General features: G+C 42.4%; 1 protein-coding gene across 3 annotated transcripts in view; it reads left to right on the forward strand.

Moving 5' to 3' along the window:
- AIDA (axin interactor, dorsalization associated) overlaps positions 1-13413 on the forward strand; it is a 29651-nt gene that overhangs the window by 6986 nt on the left and 9252 nt on the right. For all 3 annotated transcript variants that reach the window (XM_082306964.1, XM_082306965.1, XM_082306966.1), the window contains exons 3-6: positions 3793-3846; positions 5867-5921; positions 11281-11344; positions 11787-11893. In XM_082306964.1, the coding sequence (XP_082163090.1) occupies positions 3793-3846; positions 5867-5921; positions 11281-11344; positions 11787-11893 (280 nt within the window). The remainder of the gene's footprint in view (positions 1-3792; positions 3847-5866; positions 5922-11280; positions 11345-11786; positions 11894-13413) is intronic.

Here is a 13413-nt window from a genome sequence, read left to right on the forward strand (position 1 = left end):
CTAGTCACCCTGCAACAGCTTTCAGGAGGCTGTGCAACAATTTCATCACCTAGAAGCTGTGTGTATGGAATATTAACAGATACGGTTACTGCTGGATTTACCTCACTCTTAACATCTGCATCCTGCTGTTCTTTATTTTACCTTCATTCTCTAGAAAGCCCATCTTCATTCATGATCAACCACTGTGTTTTGCTACAGGAGTTGTTCCAGTTAGGTTTGGCCATGGTTGTCAGCTTGCCTCCAGCTATAGTTACTCTCACCCAGTTCTCTCTGCAATAAATTTGACCTTTAAAGGCCTCTTCTCACCACAGTTGTTGCTTCTCATGTAACTGTTTTTGTGCTAGGCTGAGTTTTCAGCAGTACTAGAAAATCATGGGTTTTTTTATGCAATGGTAACTTGCTGAAATAAGAGCACTGTTGAACAGTCTTAGCGTGATTCATTAAACTACTGGTCTCCTAACAGCCTAGACCTCTCTTTAAAGCCAAACGCTGCTCTGGCTCCGTATTTATGCAAACATCTTTGACTGCATTACAGTTAGCACAGTCATTACTCACACAACTGCGCTGAAGAAACCTTGACTACGAGATCAACTGACTTTTTCCCTTTCTAATCACGAGTTTACATAAAACTGAATCTTAACTATTTTAAACTAGCAAAGTTAATTATGGCTTCAGTCATTCTAATGAGATGCAGAATGTTTTCCCTGCTGCAGAAACGAGCCTTTGCATGGGATAGTTGCAGCTGAAAATGATAGCAGTGTTTAGCTGCATTTTTAACTTTTGGTTTGGGTGTGGTCCCTTAAAAAAATAGTTATGAATAATGCCTGCTGGGAGCTTGCCATATTTCAATAGATTCCATATAAAACCTATTCTTTACTATTTTAAGACTCCCAAACTCTCTTCAGTTAATCTGTTTCTAGAGCCATTATTGCCCTTCAGCCCCCAGGAGCCAGAGGACGCACATTTTGTATGGCTGTTTGTCCTGTTAGGAGGTACCTAGTTCAGGCAGTTCTAAGAATACACAGTTACAAATCTGCAGGATTGGGAACAGGGGTGTTGATGAGCTTATCAGTGAATTGACAAAAGAGACAGGGGTTGAGCTGTGCTTCTTGAGACCTCATTTACGGCGTGGGCTTAATGCTCTGCATGTGAGGCAGGGCGGGGAAGAGCCGTGTGAAAATCTGTTGACACGTTCTGATTCCGTGGTGAGGCACAGATACTGCGTGCTGGCACCCTGCGAACTCGTAGCCCTCTTTCTGTGGTGCAGTTGGAGGGGTTTTGATCTGACATGGAACGGGCATGCTCTTTGCTCAGCAGTCAACACCCACACCATCACAACAGCTGGGTTTTTGCAAATGTTAGAGCTGTAGTCAAACCTCAGAGATTTCCCCTCCCTTCCCTAGGGAACCTCTGGATTCCTTTCTTTTACCCATTACTTCACACCTTCCTCTTTAAGAGTCTACCTTTGCAAATGTATCTTTCCACATGTTCTCAAATATAGAAAGGAATTCCTTTTGTTACGCTGCAGCTGATTAGATGGATGTAATCCATTCTCACCCTAGGGACTGAGAATCTGCCTCTGTAGTACTACCTGGTGTCCTCCCCTCCAGCCTGAAGGTACATGTAAATCCACAACACCCATGGGTGGAGTGTGGGTCTGAAAGTGTCAAAATGAATCCGGGGCTGTACGTACTCCTCTCTTTTTCAAAAACCTGTGTTTTTCCAAGCTCTGCTGGAGATCCAGCTATGGATCTCGGTTATGTAGCAGAATTTATTTCAGGGAGGTAGAAGTTTGTTGACTGAACCTAGACTACAAAATGAACCTCAACAGAAATGGAGCTGTAATATTTTTACTCTGCCATGTTGTATGCAAGTATACGGTCACGTTGCTCTATATTAAAATTCCCAAACAGCACACTACTGCACGTGCTGCATCTAGGCAGAAGAGAAAACAATGTGTGTCCTGCGCTAATACGCATCCCTCGCTACTTTCCTGGAAGGTGCTCAAAAGAACTGAATTTTTTATAAGACCTCCATAGAATGGATAGTAATATAAACTACGAGGATGTAAAGTCTGGGCTAATGCCATGTTGTAACAGAGCATTTAAGACGAGAGGAGATACCAGTTGGGGAGAAATGGCTTTGAAAGCTTTGATGAGCCTGTGGTGGCAGATGAAAATCAGGTATCTGAGGCTTTTATGCACTCCAGGTGTTGGCTCTGCCCTTGAGGTATTGATGTCTGATCTGCTTATGATTCAGCTCCTGAACTCTTTCAACTTTCAGTGTGGCATAAGGTGAACTGAAACTGGAAACACTTAGCTTTTAGCCCAGCCTATTGAAACTAGTGGTGGCCCAGGAGCTGACTGCGAAGCAGTTCTGACTGCAGGAGAGTCAAGACTGGGGAAGGTAGCTGTGAAAGCATGGCCAGTTTTTATCTGCTGCGACAGAAAACCTCTTGGAGCCCTAAAATGTAACCCTCCTTTAAAGGGAAGTTTTGGCTTTTGATGGATACCGCATAACTTGCTAGGTGCCCATACTCTTGAAGCTCTTTGATGCTAGAGTTGTGCTCTAGGAAATCTTTTCCTCCCCTTGCATCCAGCTTGGGGGGAGCTGTTTTTATACTCCCTGTTTTAAAAGGAGAGAATGAGTTACAGGTGCACATTTCAACTTTTATCTTCCTTCTGAGGGGAAATCTTAGTTTGAAAATAACCTGCTTTTCTTTATAGCTTCACTGTTGCTATTTTTCTTGCCCTATAAATGTTCCACAGAGCATTTTGAATTATATTTGGCCCTGACCTCTGCAGGTAGACTTAGTTTTTCTTCACTTAAACCTTTTAGTTAATGAACAAACTTGTGATGGTCAAGCAAGGTAAAATACACCATGCAGTCGTGTCCACTTGATGTCAGTTATGGAAGTCTGAATTCCTGAATTGATTTTTTGCAGCTGGTAGTAATAGAAACAAATGTGACTGTTGCTGGAGCTTCTTACTTTGTGAGATATAAAAGCTTAAGTAGTACTGTCTTCAAAATAAGACTGCTAGTAATGGGCTATCTTGAAGCTCTTCGCTCTCTTCTACATTTTTAAATAAAAATGAGATATTACTTCACGGTTCTGCTCAGGGATATTTTAGATGGCTGAGAAGTTTGAATCAAATAATCTATTTCATGCTTCACTCAGAGTTTAAATGTCTTAAAATTACAAAAATAGAAAGTTAGAAAAATAATTCGCCTTTATACTTCCTCTCGCACCGAAACCCACAAAAGCGGACCGTGTTTTTTCAGTGCTGAGATACTGGGCTTCTGTAACTTCTGAGGAGGGCTGGCTTGGTCCGCTGAGATTGTAAGCCCGACAGAGGAACTGTAGACGTGACTCCTAAAAGGGCAAATTAGAACAAACCACTCAGGTTCTCAGAAGGTAATATACTGGTTGGTTTGGATTTTTTTTTTTTCTTTCTCTCCCCTATCACTTCAGAGCAGCTGAATTTATAAACAATTTATGATGTGGTAGGCATTATTACAGTTTCTGCTGAGTGAATGACCCCCATCTGTGTTGATGAGCTGTGGGAGGGGAGTTAAGTGGCAGATGTCTGTTTCATCTATTGCGCTTTCTGAAAATCTTGTTTGTGTATAGAAAAGCTTTTGATGCTGAATGATCTGGTACTGAATAATAGATCTGAAATCTTTGCAAGAAAAAGCAATTGTTCATATCTATATTTTTAAAAATGTGAATATGGAAGAATACAGTTTCAGTACTAAATTAAATTTGTGGTGTTTTTTTTTTTTTCCTTTCAGAAAACCATAGCTAAAATTGCAACATGCTTGGAACTGAGAAGTGCAGCTTTACAGGTATAGCTCTTTTTCCTATGTGACTTCATACTTTAGTGATAGGTAACTGTAGAGCTTTTTAAAACTAGTTTAGTGTCTTCAGACGTAGCCAAAACTTCTGCAAACAGAGTTAAGAAACCCTTGAACACCTGGACTTTCCAGGCTGTCAACATGATGCCTCAGGTGGCTGCCTTAAAAACCTTTAAGTGCTTATATGAGCATGTATTAGGGTTTGTACAGGAATTTAACTGCAGGTCTTGTGTCTTTGGTTCTTTGCCTTATTTTCCTCCTTTAGAACTGATTAGTTTGTCTTCCTAACCTGTGTGCAAGAGTAAAAAGATCCCTGGAGTGGCCCTTGCAGTAATTTAGCCGCTTCACAAATCGTAATAGAGCATGAGGAAGAATGTGTGTGTAGAATAAAAATGACTTTGTAGCAGTCATGAAAACTGGCAGTGCAGTAGGCAAGTGTGTGAAAATAATGATTTAGAAGCTGCTCTTTGGGCTTTTTTCTGGATTGAAGGTAGGTGTCATGGAAGTGAATTTCATTTTCTCTCAGCACAATCTTATCCCCAAAACAAAAGAGAAGTGAGAGAAATTTCCAAAAGAATGTGGGTGGGATGAATCAACTGAAGCAAAGTTTGGGTTACTGGATCACCTCTTTACCAACAAAAAGTGGTGACAGGCAAATTTTGCATTGAGTTACTCACAGCAGCACTCCTGAGTACTTCATGTTGCTGTACAAGGTGCAGCAGCTCCACCGTGCTGCCTTCGGTTGTCTGAGAGGCTGGGATACAGTGACCGTTTAGGCAGCATGCTGGAGCTGGACTAATGAGCTGGGGGCTGACCAGCCTCAAGGCTGTGCAGCGTTTGAAGAATTAGCTGGTTAGCTCTACCTGTCTTTCTATTTTGATCCAACCTGGGGTATTTGAAGAGCGTTGGCATTTGTTCTGAGTCACTGTGATTTTGTGATGAGAGCAGGCGTGTTCCACTGTGGGACAGCTTCGTGGGTCAGGTCACCTCTCAGAGCAACAGCAGAAGACGCAGCAATGTCATAACCGGCCAAACTGAAGAGACAATGTCTTGCAAGAACAGCCATCCTTGCTGTTGGTTCCTCAGCAGCAACTCAAGGATTTTATAACCTCATGTGAGGGTACTAGAACTTCTCATCCGCTTCACTTGGGGAGTGTTTTACTTGCTGCGGTTTTGTTGATAGCTGCTTTACTGTCAAGAAAAATCAAGAAAAAAATAAAGAAAAAAAAAACTGTCGGGCCTTAAAGAAATGTTGAAAACGATAGGTAATCTTAAGAGATGCCAAGGGTGCAATGACATAATAGGTAAGACCTGATCCTCTGCCTAAAAAGGGATGTCCAGTGTCAATCCTCTTATTTGCACCACTTTTCTTATGCCAGCTCTGCCGCTTGTCATCTCAGAATGGGCTAGTTCAGCTTGCCAAACTGTCAGGGAACTACCCTAGAATAAAAAATTAAAAACTTTTCTGTTGAGTTAGTAAGTCAAATAGGCTTACTGAGAAGCAGTGCTGCAGCCAGATGAGGAAACTGCATCATCAGAGTTGGAGAAAGGAGAGATGGGAATCCCTCTTCCATTTGCAGCGAGCTCTTAGCTGGGTGTGTTGCCAAGCTCATCCTGTATACTGTAATTTCTGCCAGCGTTACAATGTTAGATGTGTGTCTTGAACTGTGAATGCTCCTGTTGGAGCATCACTTTGCAGTGCAGTCTTACAGCTGATCTTGCTTCAGAATAACTTGATCGGGGAAGAATTACAACAAGTCCCTCTGCCTTAATGTTCCTGTGTGTAATAAGTATGAAAGACCAACTAGTTGCTTTAAAAATATTTATCTTGCATTAGAGCTTGGAACATGGGATAAGTTTGTTCTCAATAAATGAGAAGTAATGTACTTTCCACCTCACCTGTGAACCTAGCCTCTGTTGGGGAGATTTTGTTTGTTTGTTTGTTTTTTATTTAGGATGTCTGAGGGAAAGGTGCATACTAAGTTCTCACTCTTTCTTTGTAATGTTCTAGTCCACCCAATCACAGGATGAATTTAAGCTTGAGGATCTGAAGAAGTTGGAACCAAGTAAGTAGTATCTTTGTATTTTAAGTGAGTGACGTGTGTCATTACAGTGGAAAATATGACAGCAGCATGAATACTGACTGACCACGATGTGATTTGACAGTAATGCTGGTTTTAGGTGGTTCTTCCAAATATCTGTGACCATGTAGACAAAACCTGACGTGTATTAAGGAACATAATGTGGGTAACTTCAAAGTATAGTAGTCCTAATGTTTCAGATAATGTATTCATCTTTATTCTCAAATAAGTAACTCTTCGGGTGCTGCTAATTTTTGCACAAAATAGTAATTTAAGCTAACAGTATATAATCAGCTGGAAAATTTACCTGCGCATTTCTTATTTGAACTGAATTTCAACACTTCGTGGTCTTCCTCCTTGCAGCATGAAATTTATTTTTTCTTCCAAAAATATTTAACTTGTGCTCATGGTAGCCAATCACCTGTCACCTACCACCATAATGCTACCAGGGTAACAAAGTCAAGAGTCAAAGTGAGGATGTGAGTCAGTCTTTGAAGGGTTTTGAGCGATGTTGTTTTTTCCCAACTGATCCTGGGTATGTCAATCCAGAAATAACTTTTTCATGTAGGAAGTGTCTATTTATCTGCTACATTTTCCTTCCCGTAACACTGGCTGCTTTATTCTCAAAGCACCGTTAAGATCAGAGCTTCCACATCTAAGCAATATTATCCTGAATGCTAATGTTTCTGCTGTTCCTGGGGAACAGGAGATGTGGAAGAGCGTCTTTCATGCTGGCAAAAGCTGGTTTTATTTTGCTGCTGTCACAGTTGTATCATTAAGGGGGATGTTGGGGATAAACACAATGGGAGGGCAGGTGTTTCCACTTCACGAATAAGCTGAGCTTCTCTGCACTCACATTCTCTGAGTAACTGGCACAGGATCCTACAGGGAAGCTTGTCAAGAAGCAGGGCATTGAATTGTGGTTCCTAGTGTCTCTACCAAAACATAGAGTCCGAATGCTTTTAAACTGTTCCCTGAAAATGGAAAGTGAAGGTACGTTACAAGACTTAGGTCTGTGAAGACCATAACTCAGGAAAGGGTCTAACCATGTGTTGGAAGTATTATGTCTTTCTCAATCAGCTTATTGCATGTCTGGCCTCTGCATTCTCTGATTTGGGATTATTTTGTATAGAGACTCCTGCTCTCTGTTTACAAAGTATTTAAAACGTTGTAATCATTTAATGACTGTGGATTTCGGACTCCATTGTGCAGATGCCCTGTAAATGACTGAATGATGGAAGAGGGAGAGGAATCATGTTTTAATTGATCGAACTGGTCTACAAATCAAAGGAAGCGACTATTGAAGGGTTTAGTCAGAATTTACATTCTGACGACAGATGTAAAGCTTCCCTTGAAATGCCTCCTTTTCTAAAAAGCCAAAATTTCAGTTACTGTACAACAGTCCTGTTGCTTATCTTGCCCTCCCTCAGAGAACTGATTTTGAGCTGTCAAAAAAGTGTTCAACAGTGTGAAGCGCATTCAGCCCACGCTTCATACAACAAGCAACTATATTAAAACGGAGGAAGAGTGTGTGGCCATCAGTTCTCAAAGACACTGAGTTATTTTCCTTGGCAGAGAACGGGTGCTTCTATGACAACAATTGAACAGTGATGTTCTTAATGCTGCTGTCTGACTTGGATTGTTCTGGCCTCTTTCTCTCCGAATTGTGCCTTTGTTTTGTGGTTTTTAAGTATATCTTGAACAGAGTAAATCTTATTCAGGCCAACACCGGCCTTTTCGTAAAATACACCGTGAAGTGTTTTAATTTGTGTGTTGTCAATTTTCTCTTGCGGTCCACCAGAAAAAGCTAAAAAATCTGGGCTGGCAATGCAAATAAGCAATTCCTTTGTTAGGTCAAGCCATTCTGTTAGGAATGAAAACAGCTATTCACACAATTTGGCTTGTTTTAATTACTTTTGTGGCTGAAGCTGTCAAAATGGCTGAGACATTTGGTTTAGGTGTTGTTATAACAACCAAGGCCCTTAGATTTAACCTTTTTGGGTTGTTTTTTTTTCCCCCTGGTGTTGTCAAGTTCTAACTTTTCCTACTTAAGCTTGCATTTCACGCTGCTTGGAAAGTGCAGCAGTTGGCTGGTTTTGTGTGTTTATAGGATTTGTCACTGAATCTTTTGTGCTAGACTAATGCTACAGGAGGGTCCATACATACAAATAGTTCTTTTGAGACTGCGCTGTGTGAAATCATTGCTAACACACTGGATCTCACAAATCTTTTTCTTGTGAAGGCTTCTACCAGTGTTATAATACAGGTTACAAACGGATAGGCTGGGTCATCCCGTGCGCCTGTGTTCATGTGTGATAATTCTAGCCACTAAGCGACTAGTTTCAAACTCAGTATATACGTTTTATAAGAGAAGTAGATACTGGGTCGTCCCGAGGAGCCTGATATCTGAATTATTTTGTGTTGTCTATTTAAAAAAAAAAAAAAATATCAGTATAGGTATCATAGGCTATCACTAAAAATCCAAATGGACGGTGGTCTTTACCAAGTTAGTGCGTACCGCGTACTGGTCTTATGGCTCACGTTGATAATTTCTTTTGAAATCTTTCAAGAGAGAGCCAACTGCTGATCAAATCAACGTGATTTTTGTCCAATGTCACAAAAGAAAAGGGCAGCTTCTGCACAAGAGCCTGCAGAACAGTATTTTAAAAATATTTCTGTTGGAAAAGCAACATAAATGCAGCAACAACACGATGCTGGGATCTGCCCGTTAGTTACACACATGGAGAACTTTCTGTGAATCATGTTCTCAGCAGCAGCGTTACAGAGGGGAAGGGCTCTTTCTCCCAGAGGTGATGTGTGTTTTTAAAAACAGAACAAAAACCAAAAAAGCGCAAACCAGCCTCTTAAAGCTTGGGTGTCTTCTGCAGTATTGCAAGGGAGATACTTGTTCGTTGTAGCCGATTGATTTTTTTTTTCTGTGATCTGGTTATTTTTATTTAAATCGACTGAAACTCGCGGTTGTGATAGGTGTGAGAGGATTTTCCTTTTCCTCAAAGGATGGTTGTTGCATTGCTGCTTTATTGGTTTGCTTTTCCTCAGTAACTTCGAGTAAGTATTTCACCAGGCTCAGTGCTGTCGATCCACTTCTCACCCCGACGGTGTTTAAAGGAGCGCGTTAGTAAATCGCCGTATTACAACTTCGCAAAATTATTTGCTGTCGGCGATGAGGCAGAGTTAAAGGCCTTTAAAAAAAAAAAAAAACAAAAAACAAAAAAAACCAACCTGACCCGCAGCTTTCTGTGGCAACAGGCCAGGGACTGGGGACGGTGTTCCCAGCAGGGTTTCTGCGCTGGGCGGCCGGCGGCGCCGGGGAGCAGCCGCCTCCTCCCGCCGGCGGCTCGGCCCCCGCCGCGCCCGGCCCCTGCTCCGCGCTGCCCCCGGCAGCGGCGGGAGGTCAGGCGCTGCGCAGCGCCTCGCCTTTTCCCTCTGCGCCTGTCGGTGGAGGATTTCGTGCCCTCTAGTGATGGCCGAGATGAATTACCAGAAGGTGGTTTTTTTTTTTTTTTTCCAGGGGGTGTTCATTCACGTAGCGAGAGAAACTGGTTAGCGGGGAGAGGGAGGAATCTAGTGCTTCCCAACCTTTGGAAGGTGGGAGGAGAACTACTGTAACTTCTCTCGCTTCTGCATAACGTGCCTGTGGTCTGTAAGAGATCTCGCTTCACCGAGATTCTTCTGCCCGGGACGGTTTCACTTTCTGTCTCGGGTACGATGTGGCTCTCCAAGAGCTGGGGAATTCTGAGCGGGATAAAAATCCCCTTCTTTTCCTGAACCTCAGCTGCGCTGGAAGCTGACTGTCTGCTATTAACCAGCTGCTTTTCTGTCAGGAAGTGGCTGTGATTCTTTGCCACCATGTTGAGATCCGCGTTCCTTCTCCCTCGGGGCAGAAGTCTTTGGGGAGAGAGAGAGAGAGACTCGGCATCATTTTTGTCTGTCACGTCTCTGACTGAAGGCAACTTAAAGCTTTCTGTGTATTATGTATTGTGTCCAGCTGGAATCAGGTAGTACCTAACCTCTCAGGTGGTGGTACAGAAATTAGAAAAAAAAAATCAGAATGAGCAAAGACTGAAAAGACTTTGGGTTCTTCATAGTTTCCCTGTGGGATTCTTTATTCATTGCAGCATCCGGATGGTGTCTGGTAAGTTAATGATGGAGCCCACGCCGAGTGATGTGAATATGAAGACAGACAGGAAAGCTCTCCGACACGGGCTGAGTTGCAGTGTGCAGAGGCCGAGGGGCCTGGCAGTGGTTCCTTAAACATAACTGGTATTTAAGTACCTCTGGGTATTTGTGTAATCTTAACACTGTTTTAAAACAGTTTTGTTCTCATTCAGTAGTCCTAAGGGGAGATTTCTAAAACGTGCTCTGAGAGGGCTTATTGCGAAGTGAGACTCAGTGAGACGACTCAGTTTTTCTACCTCCTTTCCCCCTGCCCAGTCTGGGATACTCATTGTCTGGTGGGAGAGAGCCTCTCCCTCCAGGCGTTCTCATGTAAATTTTTAGGCCCTTTAGCCATCATGAAATGCTTATTTCTTTCACGTGCTTTGGAAATTTTGCTTTTACTCGTAAACGCTTTTGGAAATAACAGCTGAAGTTGTAATTACTAAAACTTGAGTAAGTTTCCAATACAAATGGCAAAGCCATTCTCCACCGAATGCTGGAGAGGTTAGTCGGTGTCTCTGGGGCTTGATGCTCAGATGTTGCACTGTAGCTCTTTTGAATTTTGCCAATCTGCCCAGACATCTGAGGGCAGGAAAAAAGAAAAAAAAAACCAAACAAAAAACCCCCCCACCACCACAAAAACCAAAACAAAACACATGCATGAAGAAGTAGGAAATATCAACTAAGCTATGCGTTGCCAGCATGCTTGGACTCCCATGGTGGCTGTCTGAATGTGCAGCCTACACGTGTGCTTAAGTGTGTCAGTTCTGGAGACTTCAGTCTGTCTGGAGCTGTTGCCAGTACCAGCACCACCCTCCTTTCAATAACCACCAAAGATTGCTACCATTACCCTGGGGGTCTGTAGCTGTTTCTCATGATGCTTTTGGTTATTGCCATGTTTACCTTCCCTGCCTGTGTAAATGTGGTGGTGATTATGTACTGAAATTGCAGTTAACCTGAATGCTATACTGATGTAGCTGTGATCAGGACTGTATTGGTGTTTAAAATATGACAGAAATTTTTTTTTGCCATGATCTGATTTTTTTTTTTTTATTATTATTTGTGCGTGTGAAGATGTTGTGAGAATGGACATAGCTGTGCAAAGTAGTGGAATTAATGCTTGTTTATGGATATGGATTTTTTTTTCTTTCCTTCCTGTCTGCAGTCTTAAAGAATATCCTCACTTACAATAAGGAGTTTCCTTTTGATGTTCAGCCTGTCCCACTCAGGTAAGAGAGAACTGGGTCACTTCGTGTACAGATATGTATCCGAAAGTGAGCATAGCCTGGGACCTGGTGTACAGCTGAGACACTAGAATTTCTAGAGCTACCTACTCGCTGCATTGCTTGGGGTAAACTGGTTAAAAAAAACCCTTTTGAATTCTGATTTTCTAGGTACCACTAAAAATCACGTCCATGCTTTTGGTAAAATCAGTAGTTGGTAGGCCCCTTCATCTCTCTGTATTGTCGCTTGCTTTTAGACGCTGTGCTTTCTATGTGGGCTGAGCTCCTGCAACCTCTGTCATGGCCTGTAGATACAGTTAGTAGCTAATTAGAAGCATGAAATGACATTAAAGCATGTTGCCTCTGCTCTATACTCAGATGCTGACTTGAGTTGAAAGCCAGATGATGAATGATCTTTGGTCTCATTCTTCTTTTTCATATTTTACAGGAAGATTTTAGCACCTGGAGAAGAGGAGCACTTGGAGTTTGAGGAGGATGATGAGGAAGGAGGAGCTGGAGCAGGGTCTCCAGACTCTTTTCCTGCTAGAGTTCCAGGTAGGGGCACTAGCCTTGCCATGCCAGCCTATGTCGCATGTGTAAGTTCTGTCTCTGAGAAGTCCCTTTCTCCACCTGTGATTTGAAAACTTTGGGTGAGGAGCAACAGGCTAATGTAAACTCTAATGCTGTATTGGAGAACCACAGAGGTGGCCACTGGATTTTTTTTTTTTTTTTTGTCTCAGCAAACAATATCTTATAGCAAAACAGTTGTATGGATAACCTGTGAGGGTGGTACCATCTACCTCAAATAATTAGCCTTTATTCCTTGTTCAAACTCAGTAGTTTCATTCCATGCACTTTCTGAAGTGTAGCCTGTGAAGTGTTTCAAACGCATTCAAATGTAAATTGTGGCAATGTTTCTCCTGCAAGGAGCATTACATCCTGCTAGAGATGTGGTAAGTTGTTGCTGGTTATTTTTGTGTTGCATCATCTGGTGAGACAGTGGCTTAGACTAAACCCAAGCTCTGAGAGGATAAAGAGGGGGTAGCTTTGGTTTTGATAGCTTAAGTCCTTGTCCATGTGAAAGCACTTGTGGAACTGGATATACCCACAGATTCTAGAGAAGGCCTTCCTGTAACTTCAGCTTTTGACAATTTACCAGGTAAAGGAGTAGGATGTTCCAACAGAGGTTCTTTTGGTTCCTGGTGTAGTTTCTTTGCAGAAGAAACAAGTTTCTCGTTTCAGAGCAGGCTGGCAAACTGTGTTTAAGGAAGGAAATAACAAGTAAGGAAACAAGTAAGATAGAAGGAGATAACAAGGATAACAAGTCTTATGAGGAGCGGCTGAGGGAGCTGGGGTTGTTTAGCCTGGAGAAGAGGAGGCTGAGGGGAGACCTTATTGCTCTCTACAACTGCCTGAAAGGAGGCTGTAGCGAGGTGGGGGTCGGTCTCTTCTCCCAAGGAACAAGCGATAGGATGAGAGGAAATGGCCTCAAGCTGCGCCAGGGGAGGTTTAGGTTGGATATTAGGAAAAACTTCTTCACCGAAAGGGTGGTCAAGCATTGGAACAGGCTGCCCAGGGCAGTGGTTGAGTCCCCATCCCTGGAGGTATTTAAAAGACGGGTAGACATGGTGCTCGAGGACATGGTTTAGTGGTGGACTTGGCAGTGACAGGTTAACGGTTGGACTCGATGATCTTAAGGGTCTTTTCCAACCTTAACGATTTTATGATTCTATGAAACTAGTACTGGAATTATGGTCAGAAGAGCTGGGGTATTGCATTACTTATGCCTGGAGAAAACATGTGTCTGTCCTTAGATTTGAGCATGCTACTGAATACGATCCCTGCAGGCTATACTGACGTAGGTATGCACAGTCTACATTTGTTTATGCTAGGCTCACAAATAGGCTACAATATATTGTGATATTTTATTGCTGACATTTACTATCGTGATCCTTGTTATTTACCATGATAAATCCATTTAGGAAGATGTATTCTGTTTGTCCAAAGTACAGCAGAGAGATCTGGTGGCGAATCAATAAGGCTGTGACCGTTACCCTAGTGCCAACAGTTAGAGC

The sequence above is a fragment of the Platalea leucorodia genome (genome assembly GCF_965183815.1).
Source record: "Platalea leucorodia genome assembly, chromosome: 3".
NCBI lineage: Eukaryota > Metazoa > Chordata > Aves > Pelecaniformes > Threskiornithidae > Platalea > Platalea leucorodia.